The sequence below is a fragment of the Channa argus genome, chromosome 20 (genome assembly GCF_033026475.1).
Source record: "Channa argus isolate prfri chromosome 20, Channa argus male v1.0, whole genome shotgun sequence".
Classification (NCBI taxonomy): Eukaryota; Metazoa; Chordata; class Actinopteri; order Anabantiformes; family Channidae; genus Channa; species Channa argus.
This window is the reverse complement of record NC_090216.1, coordinates 7,767,668-7,794,502: the sequence shown is the minus strand read 5'-3', so window position 1 is coordinate 7,794,502 and position 26,835 is coordinate 7,767,668. Positions and strand designations below refer to the sequence as shown.

Genomic DNA, 26,835 nt, shown 5'->3' with positions numbered 1-26,835 from the left:
AGTATAAGTATTTTTTGTTGTTGTTTTTACACTTTTTGTAAAAATAGGTTTCAAATAATTGCATTCTCTTTTTAGTTACATCTCGAAATGATGTCTGTGTAACTGTGCCAATAACTTTTTCATAAACAGACACTATTAAGTGTATGTTCTTCACCTCCTTCCTGATGGTGAGCTCCAGGCTCTCTACCAGCTCCTCCTTTTCCAGGCCATGAAGGTTCTCGTGTAGGTTTTCCTTCCTCCTGGGGGTGTAGGGCACAAAGTCGTCGTCCTTGTGCAGGAAAACCACTGGCTCCTCTCTTACACAGAAGAATATAACCTCCTGTTTACAAAAGCACAGCAAGACGGGCATCAAATAATAGGCTTCAAAAAGTTAATGACTGTTGCCTTCTACCAAATACACCACTTCCAACAGTAACTGGAAAAAAAAAATCTGTTGTCATATGACATGCAGAACATGAGTAAGGAGTTTAGAGAGGCCCAATATATAATTTTCGCAATTTAATTTCAATTACGGTCAGTTTCTAGCCTCTGGAAGCGGAGAGATTCATTTTCCAATGGTATACATTACCACAACTTTCTGTTTGCTGACTACAACAATTCAGCCACAACTTCCACTAAACACTTGACTCCTCAAATATTTACAGACGACACTGCTAGAAAGAGGCCAGGCAGTGTTACACAAGTACCAGCATAGGAAGATAAAACCTCTCACTGAACCTATTACCTACTTATGTCAGCTTTCATGTTCTGGACAGAAATTCCGCCTGTGTTAATGTATATTTAATATAAAATTATAACAGTAACCTCATGTCCTTGTGCTTGGAGCCTCTGGAGAACCTGTTTAAAGCCATTCAGGCTCGATTGACCCATCCCATACAACGGGTAGGACCCCTTGACTTGGCGAAAGTTGGGCGCTCCATAGCTGCCCGTGGTATTCAGGACATCTGCTTTGCTGTACACATCTTGGACCATGAAGTACTCCTCCTGGAAAGCAATGCAAGAGTTGTCTGTTTTTATCAAAGAGCATGATCCTGACATGTGTTTGAATATTTCTCCAGCTTCCACTCAAGCATTCATTAACATTTGTAAACTCAGCAGAGCAAATATGTCAACACTAAGGTGTTTAGATGGGTGAAAAATGGTGTTTACAAGTAGAAACAACTCACGTCTTCAGTGGCATTTTAAATTGTTTTGTGAAATGTTTTACACTTTATCCAAGTTTTAGTCACCCACACAAACACCACAATTCTCTACATCTCTTCATCCTCCTCCTCCTCCTTCTGTTGGCAAATACTAGAAACAGACACAGCCTGGTTAGTCTGTTGTCTCAAAAGATTAAATTTGTGCTCCAACATGACTTATTTCATGTTTAAATAGAGCCAAGTCAAAATATTGTCATGTCTTCCAGTTTCCACTTTTCATTTCAACAATAATTCCTACACAGCAGCACTTTACATTCCAATACAATTTAAGGTTGTCTTGCTGCATGAACACAAAATGATTCTCTCTTTTGCTCTGTGTCTTGTTTCCTCTCTCCCCTAGTGTGTATCTGTTCCTTTCTCCTATGTGTGTGAATAGTATTTGGGTGTTGCCCTTTGTGTGGTCGTGTAGCCTCTTTACAGGTTTCTGTGGTGGAGAGGAGGTTGTATTGCTTAGGTGCTATCTGAGGGCAGAACCAGGAAATTGCTTAACCTGATAAAATGTATAATGCTGCCATTTACTTTGTGCCTTGTTCTGTACAAATATCTACTTTATTGCCTCCTCTGTTCCTTTTCCTGTTGTTTCTTCCATTTGTTTTTTTGTGCAACACGAGGGGCCAAGCAGACTGTACACAAAGATGAGCATTGACATGAAGCTCTCGTGGAAGCGCAGTTGACGCTCACTTATTGAAGAAAACGAAGGTGGTGCCAAATCTTCTTTAGCCTAGATAGTGGCTTACTGGTAAACTTTTTTTTTCTTAGGAAGCTCGATGACGACTGTATTGTGCTACTACTTTATTTTTATCAGTTAGTTTCATATAAATCATTGTACAAAAATGTGTGTCATGATTTTCAAGGGTGTTCATTGAAAATTGATGCACTTTTTCCTCCTACTTTTAAGTATTTCACAAAATCATTCAGCTTATTTTCTGATGAGCTCCAAACCATGAACCATTTTTAGAAAAAACATATTATAAATCATCTGACTACAGAGGATCTTACTATTAGGCAAATACAACGTCTGATGAACATGTAACATTTTTAACTGTGCCATTATTTATTTAACAAAAAAAAGTCAAAATGAAAACAACATGTGGGCAATACTAAGTAACCCCATGCTCTTTCCATAGGACTTAAGAGGTTGCAGCCAGGTGCTGCTAGTCATCAGCCTTTGATTAACTGATCATCAGCAGGTCTGCAGACCTCTATAGAAGCAGACGTTTTGGCAGTTTACGGATCTGGAGCATTAAAGTGTGTGTTAACACAAAGCCAAATGGGAAAGATTTGAGCAATGGGCTTAAAGAAACATAGAAACCGTTCTTGCTCACATTGATCTGGAAAGAGTTATAAAGGCATTTGCAAACACTTAGTAGTTCAGAGAAAGATTATTTACAAGTGGAACAAATTCAAGAGAGCTTCCCTGAAGTGGACGTCACAGCACATCCAACCAAGACCATGCAATGTCCAGAGAAATACCAAAAAAAAACCCCATCTCATCTCAGACCCTAAAGGCCTCACTGAGTATGTTAAATGTTAGAATCCATGACTGCACAGTTAGAAGCAGGCAGAACAAGTATGGTTTGTTTGGAAGGCTTGTTAGGAGAAAGCCTTTTCTGTCTAAAAAGAACATAAAAGCACGACTGAGGTTTGCAGAACTGCAAATGAACAAAACCACAAGACTTCTGGAACAATGTCCTATGGACAGATGAGACCAAAGTGGAAGTGTTCAGCCTAAACGCCCAGTGCATTTGGGCTTTGAAGCCACAGGACCTGGGTCCAGTGCAGTCATTGAGTCGACCATAACAAAGTATTCTAAAGTGAAATGTGAGGCCATCTGTCCGACAGATCAAGCTTCGCTAAAATTGGGTCATGCAATAGGACAATGATCTGAAGGACACCAATAGATCGCTAAAAGAATCAGCGGCCTAATAACAGTAATAAAACCTCAATGAACTGAAGCAATGTTGTAAAGAGGAATGGGAGAGTGTGAGAGAGACATACAGGAAATGATTAGTTCAAGTTGTTGCTGCTAAAGGTGGTTCCACACGCTTACCGAATCATCGGGAACTTACCACTAAATAATGCAGCAGTGAAAACATTAGATGTTGATATTCATCTGGGGTTTCCCGATACTAAGACCAGCTACAATTAGCTAATTTTTATTATGTTTTTACACACACACACACAGAAAAGAAAAAAAATTGAATTGAAAGATCTGGTACTAACTTCTGCACTTAGAATATTGATGCTCTAAAATTACCACTAAAAAGAGATTCATACTCCTGTTCTGTGATCCAATGACTTTGAAGATCTTTGAACTACTTTATTTGTAATTGAGCATGGAAATTAAACATGATGCAATGCAATATTTGTGGGGAGGGGGTGTTGAATGTAACAACATACATACACTATGTTTTAACAAAGATGTTTTGTTTCCTCACCAAACAAACCAAGACAGATACAGCAAGGGCTTGGAAAGGACTGTGATTTTAAAAATGTCAAAACCTATTTCTGATGTTTTTGTCAGTAAAAAATAATCTAGGTAATGTAGATCCAAATAGAAAACACTTTTCAAGTTCATTAAGCTTCATGTGAACATGATCTTTCTTTGAATGAAACACAAGGCGGCAAAATACTGCATGCCTGAAAAGTCACAGCAGAGGTGACAGAGTAGATCAAAGTCCTGATAGCAAGGTGACAACAATCTCATTTCAATGGCTGCCTCAGATCATAAAACAGCGCATGACAATGTCCTACACCACTCTGCAATGTGGACATGTGAATGTGAAAAGAGCAGACATAAAGACAAGTCAAATTATTTCATGTCTTGCTACTACGGTGCCTTTTTGTCCTGTGTCCTTCTTACCTGGACCAAGTAGTGCTCGGGCATAGTGTCTGAAATGCGACCGACTTTGTAGTTGGCCTTGAGGATCTCATCATGAATCTGAAATTCTTGTCTGCAATTATACCTGTGGAAAAAAAGAGCAAAACAGCAGAACTGGATGGTGAAGAGAGGTCAATTCAATTATCAGTGTTTGCCAGGCCTGGATTGACAAATGAGATGATAACAGAGGCAAACACTACGGCTGGAAGGTGGGGGGTGGCACCACAGTGATCAAAGAGGATTAACACCCAACTGTAAGAACGCAAATTCAGGGATGGACTTACGTGATGACGACAGGTGCGACTTTGTTGGTGATAATGGACTTGGCCTTGTTGTTGTGGATGTTGACTGTCTGAAAAGGGCTCATGTTAAGAGACTTCTTGCTGTCAGCCATCCCGTTGCCATGGACACACTCAAGCGGCGACCCTACGGAAACAGGCTGTGGTGCGGCACTGGCAGTTGTACCCATGCTCCACAAGCAGCTGTGAATGACATCACAGCAGAATTAGAAAAAGCGGGCAAACACTCTCACACCTACAAACAAGCCTGCACACATTGGCAACACATGCAGTATATTTAGTTACAACAGTTGCAGAGGTATCAAAGGTGTGAAAGTAATGTCTCACACTTCTACTATATTTAAGATATTTCAACAATTAATAATAGTGATCCACAGAGGATACATTTCAATAACATCCTGTGACCTTTATTTGATTTTAAGATGTAAACACAGACATCCTAACTTACAAAAAATTATTTTTGGAGATTTCAGACCCATTACCAGAGGGAGGGTTTTTTTTAGCTTTGCCTGCAAACATTACCAAATGACACTCCCGGTCCCTAAACGCACCACCAGCACTGCTACTAGAAGGCAGAGCGTACTGTTTGTGGTGGTCACGCTACACAATGTTACTTTCTTAATGAAAAACACATGTACAAAGGCAATAATAGTTCAAGCAATATCCAATTTCTAGGAGATTGCATATAATTAGCAGATGTCAGGGAGGTTTCATTGATATGTGGGAGACTCAAGAAATGTCTTACATAGTAAGACATTTCTTGAGTCATTTCTTGAGTCAAGTCAAGAGGTGCAGTCAAGCTTCTAAAAGTTAGCACATTTTATTTATCATAATTTCATATTGACGACTATCTGAAAGGGTGTGCAGAGCGAGGGAAAAAGGCTATGTTGCACTTTGTAGCTTGAGGATCAGGCTGAATCAAAAAACTGTCATCACATTTTCATATTGCTGGGATCTAATCATGATGGCAGGGGATTATACTCAAGCTTGATAGTATTTTATATTCTAATTATATAACTTGATACAGGGCACTCAGACCCCCTGTGTGAGCCAGCCACAGGTTTTCAGCAACCCCCTCCCTTCTGAATAAACACTTTGCAGGTCTGGAGATAAACAGATCTTCCAACAAGCAGTAAGTGTCAAGAACAGCCTTGCTCCAAAACATCATTTAAAACACAATGGAAGATAGGAGCCTACAGCACAAGAGCTTTTAGACAGGATGACACACAGAAAGACACATTTTCCATGTGAAATCTTAAGCAGCAACCAAACACAAGCTCACAGATTTTCTAACGCTGTCGAACTACAGCAACATTAATATCTACTGGGTGTGACACCGATGAGCGATACTGCACGGTTGTCTGTTGCCACCTGAGCTCTGAGCATATCTGTGTGATCGTCTTCTTCTTTGAACAGAGTAGACTCTTGTTGTGCAGAGAGGCTCCTCGGAGAGAAGTGAGTCAGCGCAGCTCTCCTCTTTGTTGCGTCTGGAGCTGAGTGGGTAGGTCAACCTTGTACTCAGTAACCTTTTAATTGGGTACAGAGATCCATTCCTCATAACCACACCAAATATTGATTTGCTTGTTACTCTAGTTGAAAACACAGAAAAAGTCTGAAATGATTTACCAGCTGGACTTGAATAAATGGTCTATGTTGGAAAGGTTGCTACTATTGAATAACTGCAAAGGAATAAGACCGAGGAGCAAAATGCAGAAGCTTTAGCCAAGTTCCATAAATGGAAGCTAAGCTTTCAAGAATACTGTGCCCCAGCAGCCCAAATCTATTTGAGTCCTCACCACATACCAAAAGCATTTCTCTTGCCATAAAATTAGTGACTACCACAAGTAAAACAACCATAACCCTCCACACAGCAACAGTCCACCAAAGTTTTAAATCTTACGTGTGAGACGAAGAGTGATCTGTGATTCCAGATCTTTTCCTTTGCTGCTTGTTTTCCGCCATGGTCCAAAAGACTGTGAGACTTTGGCATCAAAACCAAAAAGAACTCTTCCTTCTTTGAATGCCCTCAGCCACCCCCGGTCGGTGGGAAACACCCCTTGCAGGAGTTTGAAGTGCCCGGCTGCTTGGCATTGGGGAAAAACTTTGAGGCATTTGAGCTTTCGCACAGCGTCGTCCTCCTCCTGTCGGCTGTCTGATACTGGAGAATAGATCCAAGCAAAGAATTCCCTACTCTTTAAGTCTCTACGGAGGGGACTGGGGGAAGTAGTGGTACATCTGGCAGCCAGATGGCTAAAGTTCAGTTAAAGCTGCCTTTCATAGTGTGCATAGAGATGAGAGAGTTGAATCTTGTACTGTACAATGAGCAGAAAAAAGGAACATGCTGCCCTGATGACTTCATTAACTGATAGAAATAGAATTAATCTGGAACTGGTCTCAAAATCAGTAACATTTGTAAATGACTTACCAAGCATAAGTGCCTGATGTCTGCATGTTCCAGCTTGTCTAAATGAAAATGCTTTTTGAAGATTCATATAAATGTGGGTTTACCTACATGGGCAACAGCAATATATATATGTTTTCCACAAAAGGTTTGGCCCGTTGCATAAGAACTAAACACATTCATATTACATAAATAACTAAGCACCAGTCAAAGCTCAAACATGTAAAAACTGTTCTTGGTCATGAAACATCCATGATTTTTTTTTCATGTAACGATTTCAAGAAAAATACAGTATCCTCATTGTTCCACACAGTTCTGAAGCTTTTCAGTCTTCTGCAGTTTGTCATCTGTCCCCTAAAGCAGAATTTTAGGGGACGTTAAGTCCCATCTTCCATGTGCGTTGTGTTGCAATTAGTTTTTATAAATGCACAAACTTTTCTGCTCTAGCCAAGAGTATGTGGGCAGATGAAATATACTGTAATTCGTATTTGTATCATCTCTTGCATGTCTGCAAGTTCAGGAAGAGGAAGAGTCATCGCTCCTCTGTTGCTTCCTTGAGGTTTGTCCTTTTTTCCTCTCATAGGGCCATGACATACCATGTCAATGATCGGCCACTGGTCCATTTGCGGTCATCTATCTCCCTATTTTTTTGTGTGTGTGTCTGTTCTTATTGATTTCTGTGTCAAGTGATAGAGGATGTTGTATGCTGTGCAGTGAAGTAATTTGAGGCAAATCTGTGATTTGTTGCTTTGGTTTCCAAAACGAGGCTGATCAGATTTGAGCATAATAAAAGTATATCATGCCTAAATGAAAAGGATGTTTATTCCCCTACGTTTATGAAGCATAATAGACATAAGATGTCTTCTGTGCTTTTTTGACTTCCTATTTAGTCTTTTGCACATTACATGCAGTGAAGGACATTTACATAGTAAACCCTTTTCTGTCACTGTAAGGACATTTAATCAGTAGGTTTTCTTTTTCACAAACACAGTCATATATTGTAGTTCTATCAAAGGCTTTAACCATGTTCTCTCATTATCCTCATATGTTATCCCATGTGGTGTTCTTATTTGTTAAATGCCTAAGTGTTAAATGAGGAACATATTTGCTGCAGCACGTGCATTAGCTAGCAAATCCGAACCCCCTTTGTCTTACAGCATCTCACTTCGGCTGAAAGACCATGTTACACACCCAATTTATATATATACAGGAGTTCCTGCTAAACACAGACTCAGGTCATTTGCTCTGCTGATTTCAGCATGGGCAGGCCTCATTCAGCGGGTGTGCAGCTGGGGTGGTGGCCTGCGTAGAAATAGCCCTCAGTCATAAACATCCTCCTGAAGAGCCAATCAAGGCAACTCATCAGAGAAGCTGTTTATTCCAAATGTCAGCTAGAGTAGCGCTGCACTGCTCAGCCAACAGAAAGATAAGAGAAACTCAGGTTTCCTCTGACAATGTGGAACAACAATGCAAACTCAAAATAAAATGTGTTTGTTTATGACACCACCAGCCAGGCCATGACCAGCTGATTGGATTAAAATTTAAATTCACTGATGGCAAACTAAGAATAAGGCCATGGAAACTGGAACCTCCTGCCAGCCTACCAGCATTGCTCCATTCAGAGCTTCCCCATTAAAATTCAGCCGGTGTCCCAACATTGCTGTAGCAAAGTCTTTAGACAAAAGGGTCTGAGTGCAGACAGGAAGGAGTGTGCAGCTGCAGGATGCATCTGTCAGTGGCCCTGAGGAAGGATGCAGAGCACTCTTCATTCACAGGAGATGCAGGGGTTCTAGAGAGATGAGTATCACTTTGTAACAGTGAGAAGATCTGTCACCACAACTTCCCATATCAAGATGCAGAAGAAAGCCGCAGGTGTGGCAGCAACAAAAAAAGTCCAGAATTGATGTAAGTTACTTCTTGCCAACTTTGCACAAGTTGCAGTCAGATTTCAATTTAACAGCCAGGTTACCCATATTTACCTTGAAGGTTTTTCCCTGTACAGCTTTGATCAGAGGGGGCCATGTGCAGGAATGTTAGACTGTTCAGATTTTCTCAAAGGCCTTTTGAGTCTAATTAAGGCTTAAACGGGAATAAAAGATTTGAAGTAATGCTGTCATAGTCTTTTCATAACAATGACCGAATGCAACCCAATCGTTCCATCATCACAGGATACTAGACCCGCAAACTCTTCAGTACAACAAAGTCACACACCCCAGGGCAGAGGAAGTGCAAGCACACCTTGACAGGAAATGCTCCGAAACTTCCTTTCTGCAGCTGTACACTTACTTCACCAACGAGGTTAAGGGTTACATAGAGGCATCATTCCACAGGACATTGCAAGTCCCTGAACTAAATATGAAAGCTGCACGGAAATAAGCTCACTGCTTCCTCTGCACAAAATCTTTTTTGTTCCCCCCCAACTGTTCCTTGTTGCAAGTTCTGGTCGACCTACAGCTCAGATGTTTGTTTCTCTTCACAATAAATTGCCCATCCGTCTGCTCAGATTAAAAACTTCTTAAACTCACAGTTCAAAAATGCAATTTCTAAATCTGAGCAAGGGAAGAGATTTGCAATACAGACAGTACAGGTTAACAGTCAGCGCATAGAAACAGGCTGAAAAACAACTCACTGCAGCAGTTAATCTTCTGGGACTCTATGTTACTGCAGTCGATATGACAAATCACATAAAAGACCTTCAGACTTCTACATTCTTGATTTCATCACAGCTTAACACTGAGCTGCTAAAAAGGGTGTGCAAATCTATTTTTAAAACCCTGCCTGTAATTTTTTTCATTTCAAGACGGCAATTTCATCTCCCTATGATTTGAAGGCTGCACTAATGTGGCTTTCATTCTTTTTAGACCCCGGTGTCTGACCACAATATCCTGTCGGCACGGTCAGGACAACTGACAACATTTTAATTTTGTTAACATGTAACATTTTGCCTACCACCCGGACTGAAGTGGTATGCGGAGCGTACGTACAAACAAATCCTGACTTAGCAATGGCATCTTCTAAGTTGGCATGAGATGCCAGAGTCCTGTCAAACAGGAACTGGTCCTCTGGTGGAGAAACAGCTCTTCCCAGTCATAAAGACGAAATTTGTAGCAATGTGGATATCAAACATGGTGTTATAAAAGACTGCGTTAATAAAATGAATATACCTCTGCAAAAAAAAGGAAGTAGCATTGATATACTCATTAAGACATAACATTAAGAGAAGCTCTACAGTTTGAAACGGTTGAACAGTTGAGTCATTTCACTGTGAGATAACATCCTAGCTGGCATGAAGTACTATTTACACAACATATGCTATTTCCTTTGGTATCCTTCAGAGACTTATACTGATGATAAGTCTAGCAACCACAAGCCTGCAGCAGGAGTTAAGTATCATAACACAACTATACTATACGACAGTACGACGGCACCACAACTATACCTGACATTCAGCCGTTCATTCCACCATCCAAGGTGTGCTAGAGTCGCTGAAGAACACGTGAAAAAAGAAAAAAGTGGGTTAAAAATATCCAAAATAACAGCTCTCCGGTAGGTAGGAGCACCGGTCTCAGTCAGACATCTTCACTGGCATCTCTCTCTTAGGTCTCCTCCTGCTGATCACGCTACGGCAGGCAGCGGTCTCACATCATTGATGGGACCTTATAAAGCTTGTCAAATGAACGTGTCCCTCACTGGGGACAGACTCCAGACAGGCACTCAGCAGGAGAAGAAGGAGGTAGTGGGGAGGCACAGCTTTCCGTTTGAAGTTTAGATGGGTGACTGCACGCTCTCTGGTTGGCTTTTTTTTTTTTTACTTTTCTGCATGTGTTCCCTGTGCATAGGAAGCAAGGCTGCTCGTGCATGCTGGGATTATGTGTGTATGTGTGTGCATGTGGGGATGTGTAAAGAGGATGTGGAGGCGGACCCAGAGAGGCTTACTCATCCTCCAGTTCACTATCCAATCACAGAGCCTCCCACGCATGGCAGACCTTTTAACAACTGTTTCAAACACATAAATTAAACCTTCACTTATTACACATTACAGTCAGCCACAGCCGGCCACTGACATGATGTCGTGCCAGGAGGCTCACAAAGGTAACAATTGCACACAGATGACATCATGTAAGCCTTATTTACTACGATGCTCTAATTACTCTATTCATTAGCAGTTAACACATGCCATGTTGAAGGCAAACAGGCTTACAGCTGGGCAAATACTTACCTTAGTCACTTATTCAAGACTTTGTGTAGTCAAAACCCTAAGGCCAGATCAACTCTTCATGCCCTGAGTGTTCTATTTCACCCTGTGGACTTACTAAATCAAGAACAATGCCAACATTGAGAAGAAATATTGTACCTGCATAATGAAAATCTTACAAAAAAAGTGTACTAAATCTGCTATAACATGCTCATATCTGGCAACTGTAACTCCAAATGAATAAACACAACATCCAAAAATAGTTGCCCACAGTAGCTGCCTGCAATAATATTTTCTTACAAAAGTGCATGTAATCAACAGTATGTCATAAGATAATGCCCAAATCAGGCATATTTGCAAACGTGGTGAGTGGCTTTTGAGATATAGATGTAAAATCTACTGCTGCCACACCTGTTCCTTCCTTCCTGCAGTAGCATGGGCCAAGACTCTTGATGTTCTTGCAACACCATAAATGTGAAACAAAACCCTCCCATACCCCGCAAACCTCAGTAAATAAATGAATCAGTCCATTGAGTATGGAGTTATAAAGATGATTTGTTTTCTAGGGGGTTGGAGGGGGGTGTACCAATCTAATATGAAGAAGCATGCAGTTCAACTAAAAGACAAGTGAAGATTTAAAAAAATCTGGAAAATGACATAATAACATACTGTAACAAGTTACAGTGACAAGTACATTTCCTCCCATTTCTTGTCCAAGTAAGAGGATGAAGAAAAGATATTTTATGACAGATTCAAAGAAACATCCTCTCAGCTAAATGGCCACAATGGAAAAAAGGGAGCATATGGTTAATATCATCTGTCTTATCCAAGTCCTTTTTCTCTGGCCTGGTGTCTTTCACCCACAAAAAGCCAATTTGGTAAAGGCCTCGTAACAGGAACAGGAAAGGAGGAGGTGAAATGAAAATATTGCACCTGAGCTTTAGTTAAGTCTCTGAGAGCAGTAAGCTCATGACAGTGTTTTAACAAATAACTTATTTTGTTTCAACATTGGTTTTTTTTCTTCCTTTTTTTTAATTTTTACATTTACTACCACTATAGGATCATCATTAGAACATGTTTCCCTCTTTTAACTACACAGTCAGAAAAAAATGTGTTCACAAATACTAAAGCTCATGGGAAGCTAAAACTACAATAAGTTTAAAAATATCCAAAACGGCCAATTTTGTTGATGTACAGCCCTCTCCAGAGTCCAGCAAACCATTACGACACCTTGTGGCTAATATTAGCAATTGCACTCAGACATGCAAACATGTCACACTAAAGTTCATTTCTCGTGACTATTAAAGCGAGCACTACATCAACATTTCACAACAGGAAGTTTGCAACTTTTCAAGTTAGGTCTGAGAGGAGTAAAGTTTCCCTTTTGTGCCTCTTAGGCCAAGAATTAACAGCTCAATCATTTCTGATCCAAGTATCCATTCATCAGGGAGTTTCAGGCTCCAACCCCTGATTAATTGTGATGTTCAAGATTTAAAATGTGCTCTCAGTTGTCAAGAAGCAGTTTCTGTCTTCCCCCAGGATATAAGGTAAAGTGATATGAAGAGAGGATACTGGTCCCAGCTGGATGGGCTAAATCAAACAAAAGCCCGGACTACAATACATCAAAGGGGGTCATGTGCTTTTTCTTACACCACGATAGACTTTGGATACTTCACAGAATAACTACTGTAATAGCAAGATGGAACATGTTTTAGTACATTTCATGAATGTTGACCATTTAAGACAATGAAAGAATCTTTGCACTGACATCATGCATTACAGGCCTGCATTTAAAGATCCCACAACTTGATCCAAAAATCGCTCCTGCGCTGCATTCAACTTATATTACGTTTTATAAATTCCTCTTCAACCGATAAGCTGATGGCAACATATTATAAACGCATGTTCGAATACAAAGGTCCACCTGTGAGCTTTAGTGAACTTTCAAGCACATCTCAAAGTTCTCTTTACTGACAAATAATGACATAATATACATTTGCACAGATTCGCCACAACATGTGGGAGAAATTAAATTGTGGCCAAGATTGCAGATGTCAGAAAACGTGTTCATCACAGCTTGCTACATATTGCTACAGGGTGCTACAGGGTGACCACGCTTGCCCTTGTCCACCTCAGCATTAAAACCACTAAGTGCTTTTATTGTTTCTATATTTGCAACTAATACTAGGAATGTGTAGAAGTATTTGTTTTGGGTCTTCTATGTGTTAACAATACACTTATTATTAGTAATTCATTAGGCTACTGCTTGCAGAAGGACGTTGCAAATGTTTTTTTGATAAAAGTGAAAAAAAAGTGTGCCTTTGATAATGCAATAAATGTAACACTCCAACACTCTCTTGTTTGAAAGAACAGTCGTTTTTAAAACTGTTCTCTGTTTATGGCATCCATTCACTGCAGGCTACGGCACAAGAAAGGTGAAAATGTTCAATGCATTTATTTATGATGATCATTAATGCACAAATTGTTCATCTCTGCTTGTAATAGAATCACTGGCTAGATGCAGTGCACAATACAGTGCAGGCATGACATGGGGGGAGGCAAGCACATGTATGCACCATCAACCACATACACACACTTCCACGTAAAATATCCTTCAATTCTGGGCCAAATGCTTTGCCACAAACATATCAAATGCAATATTAATAAAAGTGTCCAAAACGTTTTTAGACTCGAAGCATCTTAAACGATATTCATCGTAACTTTTCGGCTGCCGTCGCCCGTGCAACAAGAGCCGTGAACTTTAATGCTACTCACCATTTCAGAACACGGCGGGCGAAAAAACGTCCGGCTCTGAAGAAAAGATGTTCACGGAGGTCGGTTTGTCCGGTGTGGAGGGTGTAGCCGAGGTGCGCCGCTTTCTGTTTGTAGCACTTGAAAGTGCATCCATTGATTTCTTTTCGTCTTTCTTGGCAAATTTACGAGGAAAAGGATTTCGCTATGCAACTGGACGGACAGCGCATGCGCAGTCTGCGATCATCCTCGGATGCTCTGTGTAGGTCCGCAACCAAAATACTGGGACAAAGAATCTGATGAAAATAAGAATTATTCAACTTTGTAACATTGTGGCGTGATAATTGTGTAAATGGTGTTTTAATGCTCGAGAAGCCAAATGGAAAAATGAGGTTATGTTAATATTAATGTAAACGTCAATGGTCAATCACAGTTTAGGGCTAGAAACAGGAACACTATTATTATTAACATATAATAACTAAGGCTAATTGTATTATGAAAATCCCAAACACTGTGAAAAGAATAAGACCACTAAAAGCTCAACATTAACCACATTGTATGGTGTGGACATCAGGAAATGAAATCTGAGAGATAAGGCAGTTATTCTGTGGTATTTCTCCCTTTATCTCTGTTCGTCTTTTATTTCAACACTCTTGTGTGAGCAAACACATATAAGCCCTTATGTAAAAAATAAAATAGACTGTGCTGTAATCTGGATAATATTAACTGTGTCTAAAAAGCTCAACAGCCCGAGCCTTCTCCCTATAGTCCATCAACCACGCAATTCAGTACACTACATTACACTATGGGAAAGCCTAACAATTAGTGTAAGCAAACAGCTGTAACAATTAATCCACAAATGGGATTCAGGCTGCAGATGTCCAAAAAACTCAACGCAAACAAGTTGCGCTCCTTGTAAATACGCACTCAGGCGCCTCATTACCAACTGAATGGATGATGAGCTGCCAGGTAACACATCTTGAGGACGTACGTCAATTTCCTTTAATGTTCTCAGCTACTTGTTAAACTCGAAACGGGGTGGGTCAGGGTATATAAGACACCTCTAATCTCCCACTAGAGGAATTTGTCATCTGCTGACCTAAAACATGCGCTCACTGGGAGCTCTGGGTGTTGCGGTGCACGCAGCTCTGCTGGTGCTGCTGGCGCACGGGATTCAGAAACCCACATCTTTGATGGAGCGACCAACAGGCAGCCACCTGCCAACCTACATGGTGCATCTCTACAGGAATTTCAAATCCAACTTTTCCGCGCAAATGGATGCTATGGAGCAAGATGCCGTGAAGCAAGCAGACACCGTGATGAGTGTGGTGGCTAAAAGTAAGATCTGGTTGATTATTTTCCAAACAAATATGACTTGTTTCATTAATGAGCAGACAAGCCAAGATGGTGGCACGTTTATAAACCAAGAGGATGAAGTATTATTTGAGCAATAGGCTCTGCAGCCAGAGTCAGATTTGTCTTCTACCATTCAAAGGACTTCCTAAATGTTAGTTTTTTTGGCTGGTCCTGTCAACTCTTTGTGCCAGACGACCTCAGAGGGTTTCAATCCACATCCCGCTCAGGGGGTGAATAACCATGCAGGGATCAGCGTGTGAAAAGAGAGGTTTTCTATCTAATTCTCAAAGCAAACCTCTTTTTTCTTAAATAGCTGATGTTGATTAGATATCTCGCCAGACATCCCCCTATACAAATCTCTTCTTAGGTCAAATCAACAACTTCCCTCAGTTCTCTTTCACACTTGGCTTGATTAGATTAGAGAGCGGGATTTAATGGTGCCGCAAGCAGCCAGCAGAGCACAGCCATCCCTGCTGCTGAATCCAATTTCACATCGCTTCTAGGTGTTAGAGTTATTACCTATTTGTTTGACTGAGGATATGCAGAAGCCGAGAAAAGCACAGATGTGTTAAATGATTGGTTTCGGTTCGGCGCTTGGATTGAGTGGATTAAAAGCCACCATGGTTTGCACCTTTGATCAAAGATGTTCGCCAAATAGGCCACTGCATGTTTATGATTCTTTAATCCTTTAGGTTAATTTGAACCACACCTGTTCAGTGAATCACCATGACCTCCCTTAAGTGGAACAAGGACTGGATTCATTTATGCAGTTTTTATTTAACTGAGATCCCCGTGAAACTTCATGGAGTTTTAGTAGTTTTAGAAAGGAATTTTGTTTTCAATACTTTCTCCAAACCTGTTTGTAGAACAAAATAAAAGATTGAGGCTACAAGGAATATAAATCATAAGCAAAATAAAAAAAAACTAAAAGTGCAGTGATAGGACCATGCACAATCTGATAGTTAGATATTTTTATTGTAAGGAAATATATTATTTGGAGTAGGGATGCACATTAATTTCTGCTGACTGAATTATTCATGGATCAATCACAAAAGTACCTTTTGAAATATATGTTTATATTTCAGTACCTCCATTTATTGATGGGCTATAAACATTTTCTTATAGTGCAGACAGTATAACATGGCAGTTCTGATACATGCCATGTTCTGTTCTTTATTAATAAGCAGATTAGAGAAAAATGTGTAATTGTTTTTTTTTTTTTTTACTAAATGGATGAATTACATAGCTGCAAAAAAATTAAGGTATTTCATCCCAATAATGCACGAATCATGTAAATCAACACCGCTTTCTCTCTATAACCGGTTTATTCTGCTTTACCAGGAAAACGCACTGGCACAATCACGTTTTTATATTAGTGCAACATGATCGTCATGGGATTGATGTGGATCAAAGTTGCCTAATGTAGTGTCCACCACATTTATGCTTAGTCATCTCTTTTCTCTTCATTAGATTTGACGTACAGTCAAGAGCGCTGGGTTGCAACCTTTGACCTCCAAGCCCTGCTGGGTGATAAACAGATCCAGGCAGCGGAGCTGAGAGTCAGGCTTGCTCAGACACAGAACACTTCCAACATCTCTGTGGAGGTCTATCACCATCATGGCCAGGCGTGCCATACCCACCAAAGGTGTCAAGAACAGCAGCTGGTGGGGCTGCTCACTGAAACATCGCTGGTCACTTCATCACAGAACTGGACAGTGTTCAACGTGACAAGTCCTCTCTTGAGCTGGCTCGGACAAAAATCGACTGCGGGAATCCAACAGACACGGGTGTCAAGAAGAAGGCAAGTGGTGAAGACAAAGAGACGCCTGCCACTTCCCTTTAAGGTTGTCTATACAGAGGACTCAAAAAGTGAGCAGGATGTGAGTGACCAGGCCTTGTTAGTCGTCTTTTCACACACTGATTCTGATGAAAACTCAAGGGCCAAAGCAAGCTTACTTCATACAGCTGAGCAATCCAAGTTCTTGCCCCCTGCTGAAATCAAAAGGGCCCAACGGCCAAAGAGGGGCAGGAGTAAACGAGGCCAGAAAGAGCAAACTGCGAGGAGCCTCCAGGTGTATAAAAGAGAGACTGAAAATTCTCTGTGTCGCAGAGTTGACATGTATGTCGACTTTCAAAAAATTGGCTGGGAGTCCTGGATCGTCTTTCCTAAAAGATATAACGCCTACCGTTGTGAAGGTACCTGCCCCGGTCCTCTGGGAGAAAACCTAAATCCAACAAATCATGCTTACATGCAGGTTAGTGTTGCAGCTGAAATGACACAATACTTGGTTAGGACATAAATATAATTTGGCTTCACACACACACACACACACACACACACACACACACACACACACACACACACACACACACACACACACACACACATATTTATATTCTTCTATTTATTTATTCTATTTATTTGCAGTATCTTAGACTAACTACCATCTAATTACTATGTACTTAACCCTTTCCCTTTTTGCGACCCAAAACAGGAGATGGAGGACATAAACATGTCCACATGATCTACAGTATTTGTAATTATGACTGATAGAGTGAACTGGCTTCTCTGATGTGAAGATATTACATGAATGCAACTTACTGCATACTGCTAAAACTTGGAACTTAACAATAAGCATTTGGCTTTTCATTTGCAGAAACTTCATATTTTATACAGGAAGGACTAAATCCTTTGTTTTGTTTTTCCTTTTCCAGAGCTTACTGAAACATTACCACCCTGACCGAGTGGCAGAAACCTGCTGTGCACCAACCAAAATGAGCCCATTAAGCATGTTGTATTTTGAGAATGGAGAAATGCTCATCCGACATCATGAAGACATGGTTGTGGATGAGTGTGGCTGCCAGTGATAGCTGCAACCACCCCAAACGGCCCAATATTGTTGTTCTGCAGCAACCAGCTTCTGAAAGACTACACTTAGACAGAAGGGGAAAAAAAGCTCTTTAATAGTTGCCACTGCACAATGTAAGATTGCAGCTAATCTATGTGCGGAGACGGGACTTCAATTTGTAATTTTTGGTTTGAGTAGATCACTGTTATTTCGTGATTTTAAGATGTGCTGAAATTCAAACTCAACAATGCAGTAACATGCAGCTATCTAGATGAGTCCAGCTGCTGCCATCTAACTTGAAGCATTAATACTTGTAACTGGTTTCATCAAGCTAAACATGAAATTACAATGTTACTGAATTTTCCAGCACTAGTAATTGTACACTATCAATTGTATAACTGTGAATGAATGTATATTTGTTGTAAATATTATTAAGAAAACTCGTATTTATGTACATTTTGTTTTATTACATAAACTGTACTTTATGCTATGTGAACATCTATATCGTACGTCTACCTGCAAGAATACTATTCAAGCTATTTTTCCAACACTACATTATATTAAATCTTAGCTTTTTGTCAAAATATGTCCCTTTATGTCGTCACAAACGTTTCCCTAATGATGTCATTGATTACCAGGTCAACGTTGTTAACTCATTCTTTGATCATTTATTTTATAATTGAAATTATTCCAATTAGTTCTTGTTGCTTCAAAGAGTGTAATACTAGGCCTACTGTTGTATTGGAGCCAGCTGGTTGGGTCGACGCTGTCATGAAACACACCAGCACACAACACCTGTAACCTCAGCACGTGACACAAAAGGACCAGACACCAACAGAGGTGGAGTTTTCTAGTTTGCAACTGTTTCGGTCATCCGCAGCGAGTCATAGCCAAAGCCCACTGATGTTCAACATCTGAAATAAAGTGCTGTATTGGAGAGGGACGTCCAGCAAATACTGCAAAGTAGCAGTTAGTGGTGACACAGCTGAACCAAGTTCTATTCATCGGAAGCCAGGAGGCTTATTGTGTTTAAATGCTCTAAAAATGCCCGGAGGGACCAGGAATTTACCAAAGGCAAGCTGGGACTAGTTGACCAAGACTCAGAGGTAAGAAACATTTAACTGTACAATGTCAGCCTTGGTCAAATATTGAAAGAAATAAAATGAGATTGAGAAATGTTAGGATTAACAGAAAATGCATCTGCAACGTTTGAGTTATTGTACCGTTTAATTTATTTTAATATGTTGGGCGGCACTCGCTGCGACTTCAAAGCGCAAGACTGACGCCCCCCGAGCTCCCAGCATTTCCTTGGCGGCTAGTAGGCTAATGCTAATTCAAGCTAATTCATGTCACCCTTAGAGGAACGACGAGTTGGAAAGTTGGGTTTCTGTAACGTTACCCTGTGTCGCTTACCTTTCTAATACATAGGTCGACATTCAGTCGTGTTACCCTCCCCGGGGGCTAAAAATACGCGCTGACCAAATTAGACTGTGATTGAGCGGCTGTAGCTAACGTTAGCCAACAGCTGCCGGGCTCTTTAACTCTGTAGCTTCCAGTTTGGGTAAGTGGCTACTTGGCTCGGTTTTAATGAAACACTGTCGAAATAGTGACTATCTATATATCAACAGGCCGCATGTTAATCCGGCAGTTAAAGCCTAAAAACCTATTTGACTTATACAGTATCGTACGTCGCCGTTGTGAAGCTACATTTGCTACATTATAGTAACTGGGGTGGGTTTTCTTTTAATCTAGCAGTTTCAGAGTCCAACGAAATGAACCGAAGCAGTGCTGCAATAATTAATAGACTCTATTAATAAATAGAGTATTTATTTTTGCAGTTTTCTAAAACATGATTAAAACAAAGCTTTGACAACACAGATGAACTGATTGATGCGGTAATAACTAGGTGAAAACCTACCATAAGAAATTAAACAAAAATGCTTTCATGAAAGTTTCTATATGTACATATATTTCACAGTTTGTTTTTTATAATGTGTATAATAAACCTAAGAACACATACATGTATTGTGTGTTTAGAGCCGGATTCTAGATCGACTTGCAATACATTCTCATTGTATGAGCCAATTGAAGTTTTCTCTGTTTTTATTCTGTTTTGTTTTAAATGTTGCATGATCCCCCCCGCGAACCTTTACAGCAAAGAAATGGCAGAGGCAGTTGCAAAAGTGGGCCGGAGGATTAATGAAACTGTAGAAGAGGGAAAAGATAGTCTGGGTAAGGCTCCCTTCACACATTGTTCTCTCTTCGCTCATTGTTCTTAATTGCTGGGTGTTATTTACAGTTTCCGAGCATGTGATCTAATAGTATCGATTCAATACTGTGCTTGATGCTAATTCAGATTTCACCACCAGGTGGTGACATATACTTAAATGTGTTTGCCCAAGTGTTTGTTAATTGCAGATAATTCCCTTTACAAAATCATGTTCTTCTTCTTTGCAGACCTGTCAAAATGCAAGTTAATTTCTTTCCCAGATGGTGTCTTCAAATTCCTTAGGAGCGTTTCAGAAAAAATCTGTGTGATTACGTTGGCAGACAACGAGATGAAGGCCATTTCCAGCAAGTTCTTTTCAACCTTCACTCAGCTGAGAGGTAGTGGATAATACACACCATAGTTTTTCAATTCCTTTACTCCTTCTGATGGAAAAGATTGCGGTGATGTACGCTTTTGGTCTCACATGCTGTATACCTCACAAATGTTGACTGAATGTCTTCGTGGTGTGACAGAAGGACAGACAAGCGGCCTCTCGATTTAGTCGTTTCTTGATGTACCTTGCAGAACTGGACCTGCAGGGCAATTTTTTCACCAAACTTCCTGACAATGTTGGAGAAATGGAACATTTGACCAGCATCAATCTGGCTAATAACCGCTTCTCCATCTTCCCTGATATATTAACTCAAATAGCCACACTGGAGAGGATAAACATGGAAGGAAATAGCATCACAGGTATATTAACATATTCTACATGTTTAAAAGAAGACATTGTGTTTTCCTACATGTCTTGAATAAAGTTTGCTCTGTTTATTTTATATAATGTCCAACAGAAATTCCCCTGGAGAAGTTGTCTAATATGGCATCACTAAAGTGGCTAAACATAAAGTCAAACCCTTTGGACGCCAACACTCAGTCTGCTGTGCAGTCACTCCACAAATTTGTGATTTTAACTACAACAGCATCCTAAAAGATGCTGACATCCACAGCCTGAAGCCTTTACTTTCTACTCTCTGTATGATCTACAAAGAGCTCTAGTTGATGTTGTGATGCTCCTTTGAACATTACATCAGTCCATCTTTATACACAATTAATTTTGGTTCAACTGAGGGATTTCAACAAACATATTCTTTTTTTTAAAGTATAAATTATATTGTTAAGTTATTTGTTTTTAATTAAAGATGATGCCAAGTCAAACTAAGCGGTCTGATGTTCTCTTTTTCTGGGTGTGGTGTTCATTTCTCAGTGCTAGTCATCTGTATGTGAAGAGGAAATTAGGCCTGTGGATAGATATAATTTGCACTAGTATATACACATCCATTATGATCAAGTGCAAATGTAAAGAGGCATCTCCCTCACACACACTCACACAGAACATAGTAGTGCTTGAAAACTTGCAAGCCCTTTAAATTTTCTTAATTTCTGTAACTAAAACGAGGTTCACACATTTTAGATCTCGATGAAGAAAACCCTGCTCAACCCTCAGTGGAGATCAACAGACAACAGACAGTGCACATTAAAGAGATTCAGGCTTTTCAGGAATTCTTTAGCAACTGCCGAGTCTGATCACCTAATGTTTTGACTCTCTGCTTTGACAGAATGAAATACTGTATGAAGAATTCATTAATGATGAAGTTCAATTTATTTCCATTCCTATTCTGGGTAAAAATGTTTTATGTGTGGATCGGATACCAGATTTTTCTATCTGCCAGCCAGCCAAAGGAGAACATGTTTAGTGAGGTTGTAGGATTACAGCATCACGTAACGTCTGCAGACTGTGACCTTACATTGCCATTGTGGGACATTGTACAGTAATGTTAATAATGTTCAATGTGCAAATACTGATATTTAGATCTCTGTCACTCTGTATCTTGATTATATTTACAGTGGGGGAAATCTAACCTAGATTTTGTACCTTCTGTTTACAACTCTTCAATTCTTTGATAATTATAAAAACATATATACACTAATAGCCACTACACTAATATTGTAGTTATGTAATCAACAAGATAATTTGAATAGTAATTGCCTTATGTTGACGGATTTTAATAAACAATTATTAACTGAATTGAGATGAAACTACAGCAAAGATGGCTGAGCATCTAGAGCCTATTTGTTTTCTTTGGTTGAAATGTATTTCCTCAAGTAATTTACCGGCATTAGCAAGACGAATAAAATAAATTAATGTAAATATACATTGAGCGATTAAAATTCTGATAAAAAACAATGTTTTTTGTTTATACAAAAGCTTAAAATTTAAGCAAGTATTGATTTTCAAATATTGGTTTTATTAAGCGTTTGCACTTTTTAAGTATCTTGAAATGTCATTATTATCAAAATGCATGCTATTCGCGACTGAGTGACTTAATGCATGTTCCAAAAATAGGTCCAAGTATGTTACTAAATAGTGAAACTAAAGAGGCAAGAAGTCACAACATGTCCATGCCACCTAATCCTGCCTTGTTAATAGGTTTACAGCTAACACCAGTCAGTTCCATCTGTTTTTCTTTGAAAGAGTTCTGAAGAGCCACATCTTACAGGAGGCAAAAGGCAAAAAGGTCACTGGAAAGAATCCTGCATCCAAGCTGCAGAATGCATAAGGCAATGAAGTGGCAATAAGGAAGCATTATACTGTAGATGCTGATTACTATTTTGAGAAATTCTGTCTCTGTTATGTGTTTGTTTACTCATGTAGGCAGAAGATGTCAATACGTGATGTGAGTATAATTCAGTAACCGTACACACACACACACATGTCAGGATGGCTCTGTCTCCTGGCTTTCATGCAGTAGTCTTGTTGTCACATGCAAGTAGTTTTTAGGTTTGTCTTGATGCACTGCGCATGTCCGCTCTTCTGCCTCAATGGCTGTCTGTCACTCAGGAGCCACTTAGTGCTCCTGAATTAGTGCACAGTCCTCAGTAGCTGAGCCTGAAACCAACAGCAGACATGAGCTTTACCATCGAGGAGAGGGGCAGGCCAAACACCCATGAGTACAGAGTGTTTTTCAGTAAGCAAATCTCAAGGAATGAACTAATTTGAGATCGTATGGAAGATTGTGTGTGGTGCAATGGCTGTTTGAGAAAGTAGGAGTGTTCTAATAGCCTAACTGCTTAAAGAAAGCTGTAGTACAAGCTATACTGACATAGTGTATGTGTATAGCAGACTGACATACAGTCGTAGAACTTCAAACATTGTCAGTTTAGTTCCTTGTAGTCTTAAATTTTCATTCGTGCTCACAAATCAGGGCTAATAATGTAAATTTCCTCTGCACAGGAAACTCCGAGGGCAATTACATCTCCCCATTCCATGACATACCAATCTATGCAAATGAAGCAGAGGTAAGCATCATGTAAGGTTTTTGTTAGACCCAATATTGTTATCACATATGGACCCAACCTGACCACAATTTACCATTCAACAAGCGTTAGAAGCTTATTGTGTTTTGCTTATAGATAAACTATTTTTCTAATCTCCCTGCAGAATATTTTCCATGCTGTTGTGGAGGTTCCAAGATGGACAAATGCAAAAATGGAGGTGCGTAGAAAAAGTTTAACCTAATGCAGTTATACTTATACAGTCACCAAAGTGTAGCTCACTGTCTCCTTCTTTCTTTTGATGTTTGGTGTAAATGTGTTTTGCGCTCATGTATGTCAGATTGCCACCAAAGATCCTTTTAATCCTCTGAAACAAGACGTAAAGAAGGGAAATCTTCGTTACGTAGCAAATGTTTTTCCTCACAAAGGTTACATCTGGAATTATGGAGCTATTCCACAGGCAAGTCCTAGTCAGGTTATATTCAAAATGAAAAAAAAAAAATACAGGACGACTATCTTGTTCATTAAAACATGTGCCCTCTTATTGGCAGACATGGGAAGACCCCAACCACAAGGACAGTGACACTGGATGCTGTGGAGACAATGATCCAATTGATATATGCGACATAGGAAATAAGGTGCAGGAATAAATCTAGATTTATTAGATTATTCATAAATGGTTTTTTATACATTATTTAACTGAACTGTTTGCACATTTTCTCGAACATGTGTTTGGTTCTCAGGTGTGCTCTCGAGGAGAAGTAATCAGAGTTAAGGTGCTGGGAACTCTGGCTTTGATTGATGAGGGTGAAACAGACTGGAAGGTTATTGTAATCAATACTGAGGACCCTGAAGCTGCTGACTTCAACGGTGGGAATTTAAGGCAGTAAATATCACTGGCAAATGTACCAGGAGTTACACAAGTTATTCTGAACTTAGAGTTCTGTCCTTCTGTTTCAGATATTGATGATGTTAGACAACTTAAGCCTGGGTATCTAGAGGCAACTGTCGACTGGTTTAAAAGATACAAGGTCCCAGATGGGAAACCTGAGAATCAGTTTGCTTTCGATGGAGATTTCAAGAACAGGGTAAACATTTTAAAAAATGTTTCTCAAGTTATTTAAATGCAAATGTTAGTCCCCGTGGTGGACATGTTTTTAAAGGGTTACAGTAGTGATAAAGGAGCAAATGGGGAAAATATGTCATGTTTTTCAGGACTTTGCTATTAAAACGGTGAAGAGTACCCATGCATTTTGGAAAGCAATGATCTCTAAGAAGAGCAACACTGGCGAGATAAACTGGTGCGTAGCTATTCAATACTTTCAGATTATGAACAAAGTTTGACTCTGGACACAGACAGGACGAGAGCCCACCCATCCTTTTTTGCTGGTCATTTTTGTGGCAATTTTACATTTATTTTCTGACTTTTATTTCTTGGATGGCCTTCTTGGATTGTTATGCATCTCTTTGTAGTCCTTTAGTCTCTCTTACCTGAGGTCTTTCAATCAGCATATAGAAACCATAACTTCAGAGGCTATGGCCCATTGGTGCCTTTTTTTTTGGGCTCCTGGGCCAGTGTCTGGTAGGTCCTTTCATCAGTCCATCTATGTTCAAACTATGCCCTAACATATACACAGTAAATGTGTTTCGTAAAAGTTGACAGAATCCCAAGAAAGGAGCATGAGTTACTAAATTATAGAGAGGATAATTAATGTGCTGTAAAAATCCTGCAGATAAAATAGTGTTGTGGTATATATATGTCTGTTGACAGTTTTAGAGCTCAAGTTGTTTCCTTTTTATAATCTCTTTCTTGAATCAGCATGAACACCACTGTCTCAGAGAGTCCGTTCTGCTGCTCCCCTGGGGAGGCTGAGGCTGTGGTGAAGTCTGTAAGTCCACTTTATTTTCAAAGTCATGTTAGCAGCGTAAAACTCTTGAGCCATCCCATCCTTAATGAGAATTTAGAGATGATAATCTACTCACACACAAGCTCTCAGAGCAAAGGAGAGGATCATTAGGGACAGAAGACAGAAATCTAAAAGGCAATTTCTTACAGTTCACTTTGAATCATTCACTTGCTAATACAGGGGTATTGGTTTTAGTCCAAACAGAAACTAGCATGTTGTGCCTTTAGAAATCAATAAATGTTCATGTAGATGTCTGCACAATATGACTTCTTAAATTTAACTAATTAAGACTTTACACTTGTGTTCCTCGTGACCTTCAGTACAGCAGCTAATGGTTTCTCTATAACTCCTTACAGACTTGTGATTTTGGAACTGAAGATCCTATTCCAAGTTCAGGTAGGTGCTCATGCACTTGCATTTGTACAAGCTATAGCAATTCTACTGTATATTGTTTTGTTTTCAATATATGAAATGTATGCCTCATTTTGTTTTTTGTGTTTTTGTTTTTTCAGTTGACAAATGGTTCTACTATGAGAAATAAGGAGGAAAAACCTGGGCAGACATATGGAAATGTGACTTCTCATTTCCCTCCATCATTTCTTCCTTTATTCCTTTCTTCCTTTGTCTAATCTTCACACAATTTTTTTCTTGCTATTTTGTTTGTTTCCCACTTTACTGTCTGACTTTGTTTATTTAAAAAATGCTCATTGTGTGACTGTGAGACCCTTTTAATATTTTATGTTAATACATACAGCTGGTATAGGCTTTACCACCCCTGTAACCCTTAGGATGATGTATACACTGATGTGCATAGCATAGTCCATCATCTCAGGCTTGACAGAATAGTAATACACCATACAAAAGGCCACAGTGTTATTGTACTATTACCACCATTACATCATCATTACATAGACCACTGTTCTCCCGTGGGTAAAGATAGCCAAACAACAGGAAATCTTTGTGAGGAGACATATGCATCTGTCCTATAATTTATGATATACAACAACTCTTACCTGTGGACAATTCCAGTTAATGGAACATTTAGTGTTTTTGAAATGTAATAGCTAATTACTGATCTTTACTGTGTGGAAACTATGGTTACAGCAATTAAAAGGTATTCTAATGCACCTAGTGGGATGGAAAAAATATCTGTGTTATGAATGACGCAACATATCTTATGCTGATAGAACATTGTGGTAGATATTTCTCAAGTAATAAAGACATATAAGACCTATTTTATTGTGCTTAATTTATTCAGTGCAAAGTCCCATTATGAGGTAAATTATTTACCCCCAAAAGCTTGTAGATATTAGTAAAGAAAAAGGTGGTTAATGAAATTAAAATCCTACCCGTGTTTGTTTATGTAATAAATTTGTATTAGTTCATTTTTAATTGGCAAAGTACATTCAACATTCTAATGCTGGATTTTTGTTGCCACGTCTAATCTCAAAT

The 26,835-nt window shown here is 39.5% G+C and overlaps 4 protein-coding genes across 9 annotated transcripts in view; 3 read left to right on the top strand and 1 right to left on the bottom strand.

Moving 5' to 3' along the window:
- The window catches only part of pald1a (phosphatase domain containing paladin 1a), a 48,546-nt gene extending 34,653 nt beyond the window's left edge, over window positions 1–13,893 (bottom strand). The window contains exons 1-5 of one of the 3 annotated variants that reach the window (XM_067488193.1): window positions 13,754–13,893; window positions 4,368–4,565; window positions 4,066–4,168; window positions 805–984; window positions 155–319 (exon numbers count right to left, since the gene is read on the bottom strand). In XM_067488193.1, the coding sequence (XP_067344294.1) occupies window positions 155–319; window positions 805–984; window positions 4,066–4,168; window positions 4,368–4,552 (633 nt within the window). In that variant the 5' untranslated portion in view covers window positions 4,553–4,565; window positions 13,754–13,893. Of the gene's footprint in view, window positions 1–154; window positions 320–804; window positions 985–4,065; window positions 4,169–4,367; window positions 4,566–6,282; window positions 6,567–10,222; window positions 10,650–13,753 lie in introns of those variants that run through there. The other 2 variants (XM_067488192.1, XM_067488191.1) reach the window with 2 other exon arrangements.
- Window positions 13,894–14,063: 170 nt separating this feature from the next.
- Window positions 14,064–18,483, top strand: ndr2 (nodal-related 2). The gene is made up of 3 exons (XM_067488194.1): window positions 14,064–15,067; window positions 16,556–17,340; window positions 17,801–18,483. Exons 1-3 carry the CDS (start codon window positions 14,836–14,838, stop codon window positions 17,951–17,953), a joined length of 1,170 nt encoding a protein of 389 aa, XP_067344295.1. The 5' UTR covers window positions 14,064–14,835; the 3' UTR covers window positions 17,954–18,483.
- A 296-nt stretch (window positions 18,484–18,779) lies between these two features.
- Window positions 18,780–21,294, top strand: lrrc20 (leucine rich repeat containing 20). 4 transcript variants are annotated; one of them, XM_067489142.1, is made up of 5 exons: window positions 18,780–19,040; window positions 20,090–20,166; window positions 20,425–20,541; window positions 20,729–20,896; window positions 20,995–21,294. In XM_067489142.1, the coding sequence occupies exons 2-5, from the start codon at window positions 20,097–20,099 to the stop codon at window positions 21,129–21,131; spliced, it is 492 nt and encodes a 163-aa protein (XP_067345243.1). In that variant the 5' UTR covers window positions 18,780–19,040; window positions 20,090–20,096; the 3' UTR covers window positions 21,132–21,294. The 4 variants fall into 4 exon arrangements, with proteins under 4 accessions (XP_067345243.1, XP_067345241.1, XP_067345242.1 ...); XM_067489140.1 differs by having other exon boundaries at window positions 18,782–19,040; window positions 20,392–20,541; XM_067489141.1 differs by lacking the exon at window positions 18,780–19,040 and adding an exon at window positions 19,060–19,495.
- A 1,620-nt stretch (window positions 21,295–22,914) lies between these two features.
- On the top strand, window positions 22,915–26,606 carry ppa1a (inorganic pyrophosphatase 1a). The gene is made up of 11 exons (XM_067488179.1): window positions 22,915–23,169; window positions 23,436–23,500; window positions 23,643–23,696; window positions 23,817–23,936; window positions 24,028–24,114; window positions 24,220–24,346; window positions 24,437–24,564; window positions 24,692–24,777; window positions 25,296–25,365; window positions 25,740–25,779; window positions 25,896–26,606. Exons 1-11 carry the CDS (start codon window positions 23,109–23,111, stop codon window positions 25,922–25,924), a joined length of 867 nt encoding a protein of 288 aa, XP_067344280.1. The 5' UTR covers window positions 22,915–23,108; the 3' UTR covers window positions 25,925–26,606.
- The last annotated feature ends 229 nt before the right edge of the window (window positions 26,607–26,835 follow it).

Bases quoted from the DNA above. Each gene is read 5' to 3' on its own strand.
- ndr2 (XM_067488194.1), top strand. From the start codon at position 14,836: ATGCGCTCACTGGGAGCTCTGGGTGTTGCGGTGCACGCAGCTCTGCTG. The intron at 15,068-16,555 runs GTAAGATCTGGT...TCTCTTCATTAG, and splicing joins GATGAGTGTGGTGGCTAAAA to ATTTGACGTACAGTCAAGAG. The intron at 17,341-17,800 runs GTTAGTGTTGCA...TTCCTTTTCCAG, and splicing joins CAAATCATGCTTACATGCAG to AGCTTACTGAAACATTACCA.
- lrrc20 (XM_067489140.1), top strand. From the start codon at position 20,097: ATGGCAGAGGCAGTTGCAAAAGTGGGCCGGAGGATTAATGAAACTGTA. The intron at 20,167-20,391 runs GTAAGGCTCCCT...TCTTCTTTGCAG, and splicing joins AGAGGGAAAAGATAGTCTGG to ACCTGTCAAAATGCAAGTTA. The intron at 20,542-20,728 runs GTAGTGGATAAT...TGTACCTTGCAG, and splicing joins AACCTTCACTCAGCTGAGAG to AACTGGACCTGCAGGGCAAT.
- ppa1a (XM_067488179.1), top strand. From the start codon at position 23,109: ATGAGCTTTACCATCGAGGAGAGGGGCAGGCCAAACACCCATGAGTAC. The intron at 23,697-23,816 runs GTGCGTAGAAAA...CATGTATGTCAG, and splicing joins GGACAAATGCAAAAATGGAG to ATTGCCACCAAAGATCCTTT. The intron at 23,937-24,027 runs GCAAGTCCTAGT...TCTTATTGGCAG, and splicing joins ATTATGGAGCTATTCCACAG to ACATGGGAAGACCCCAACCA.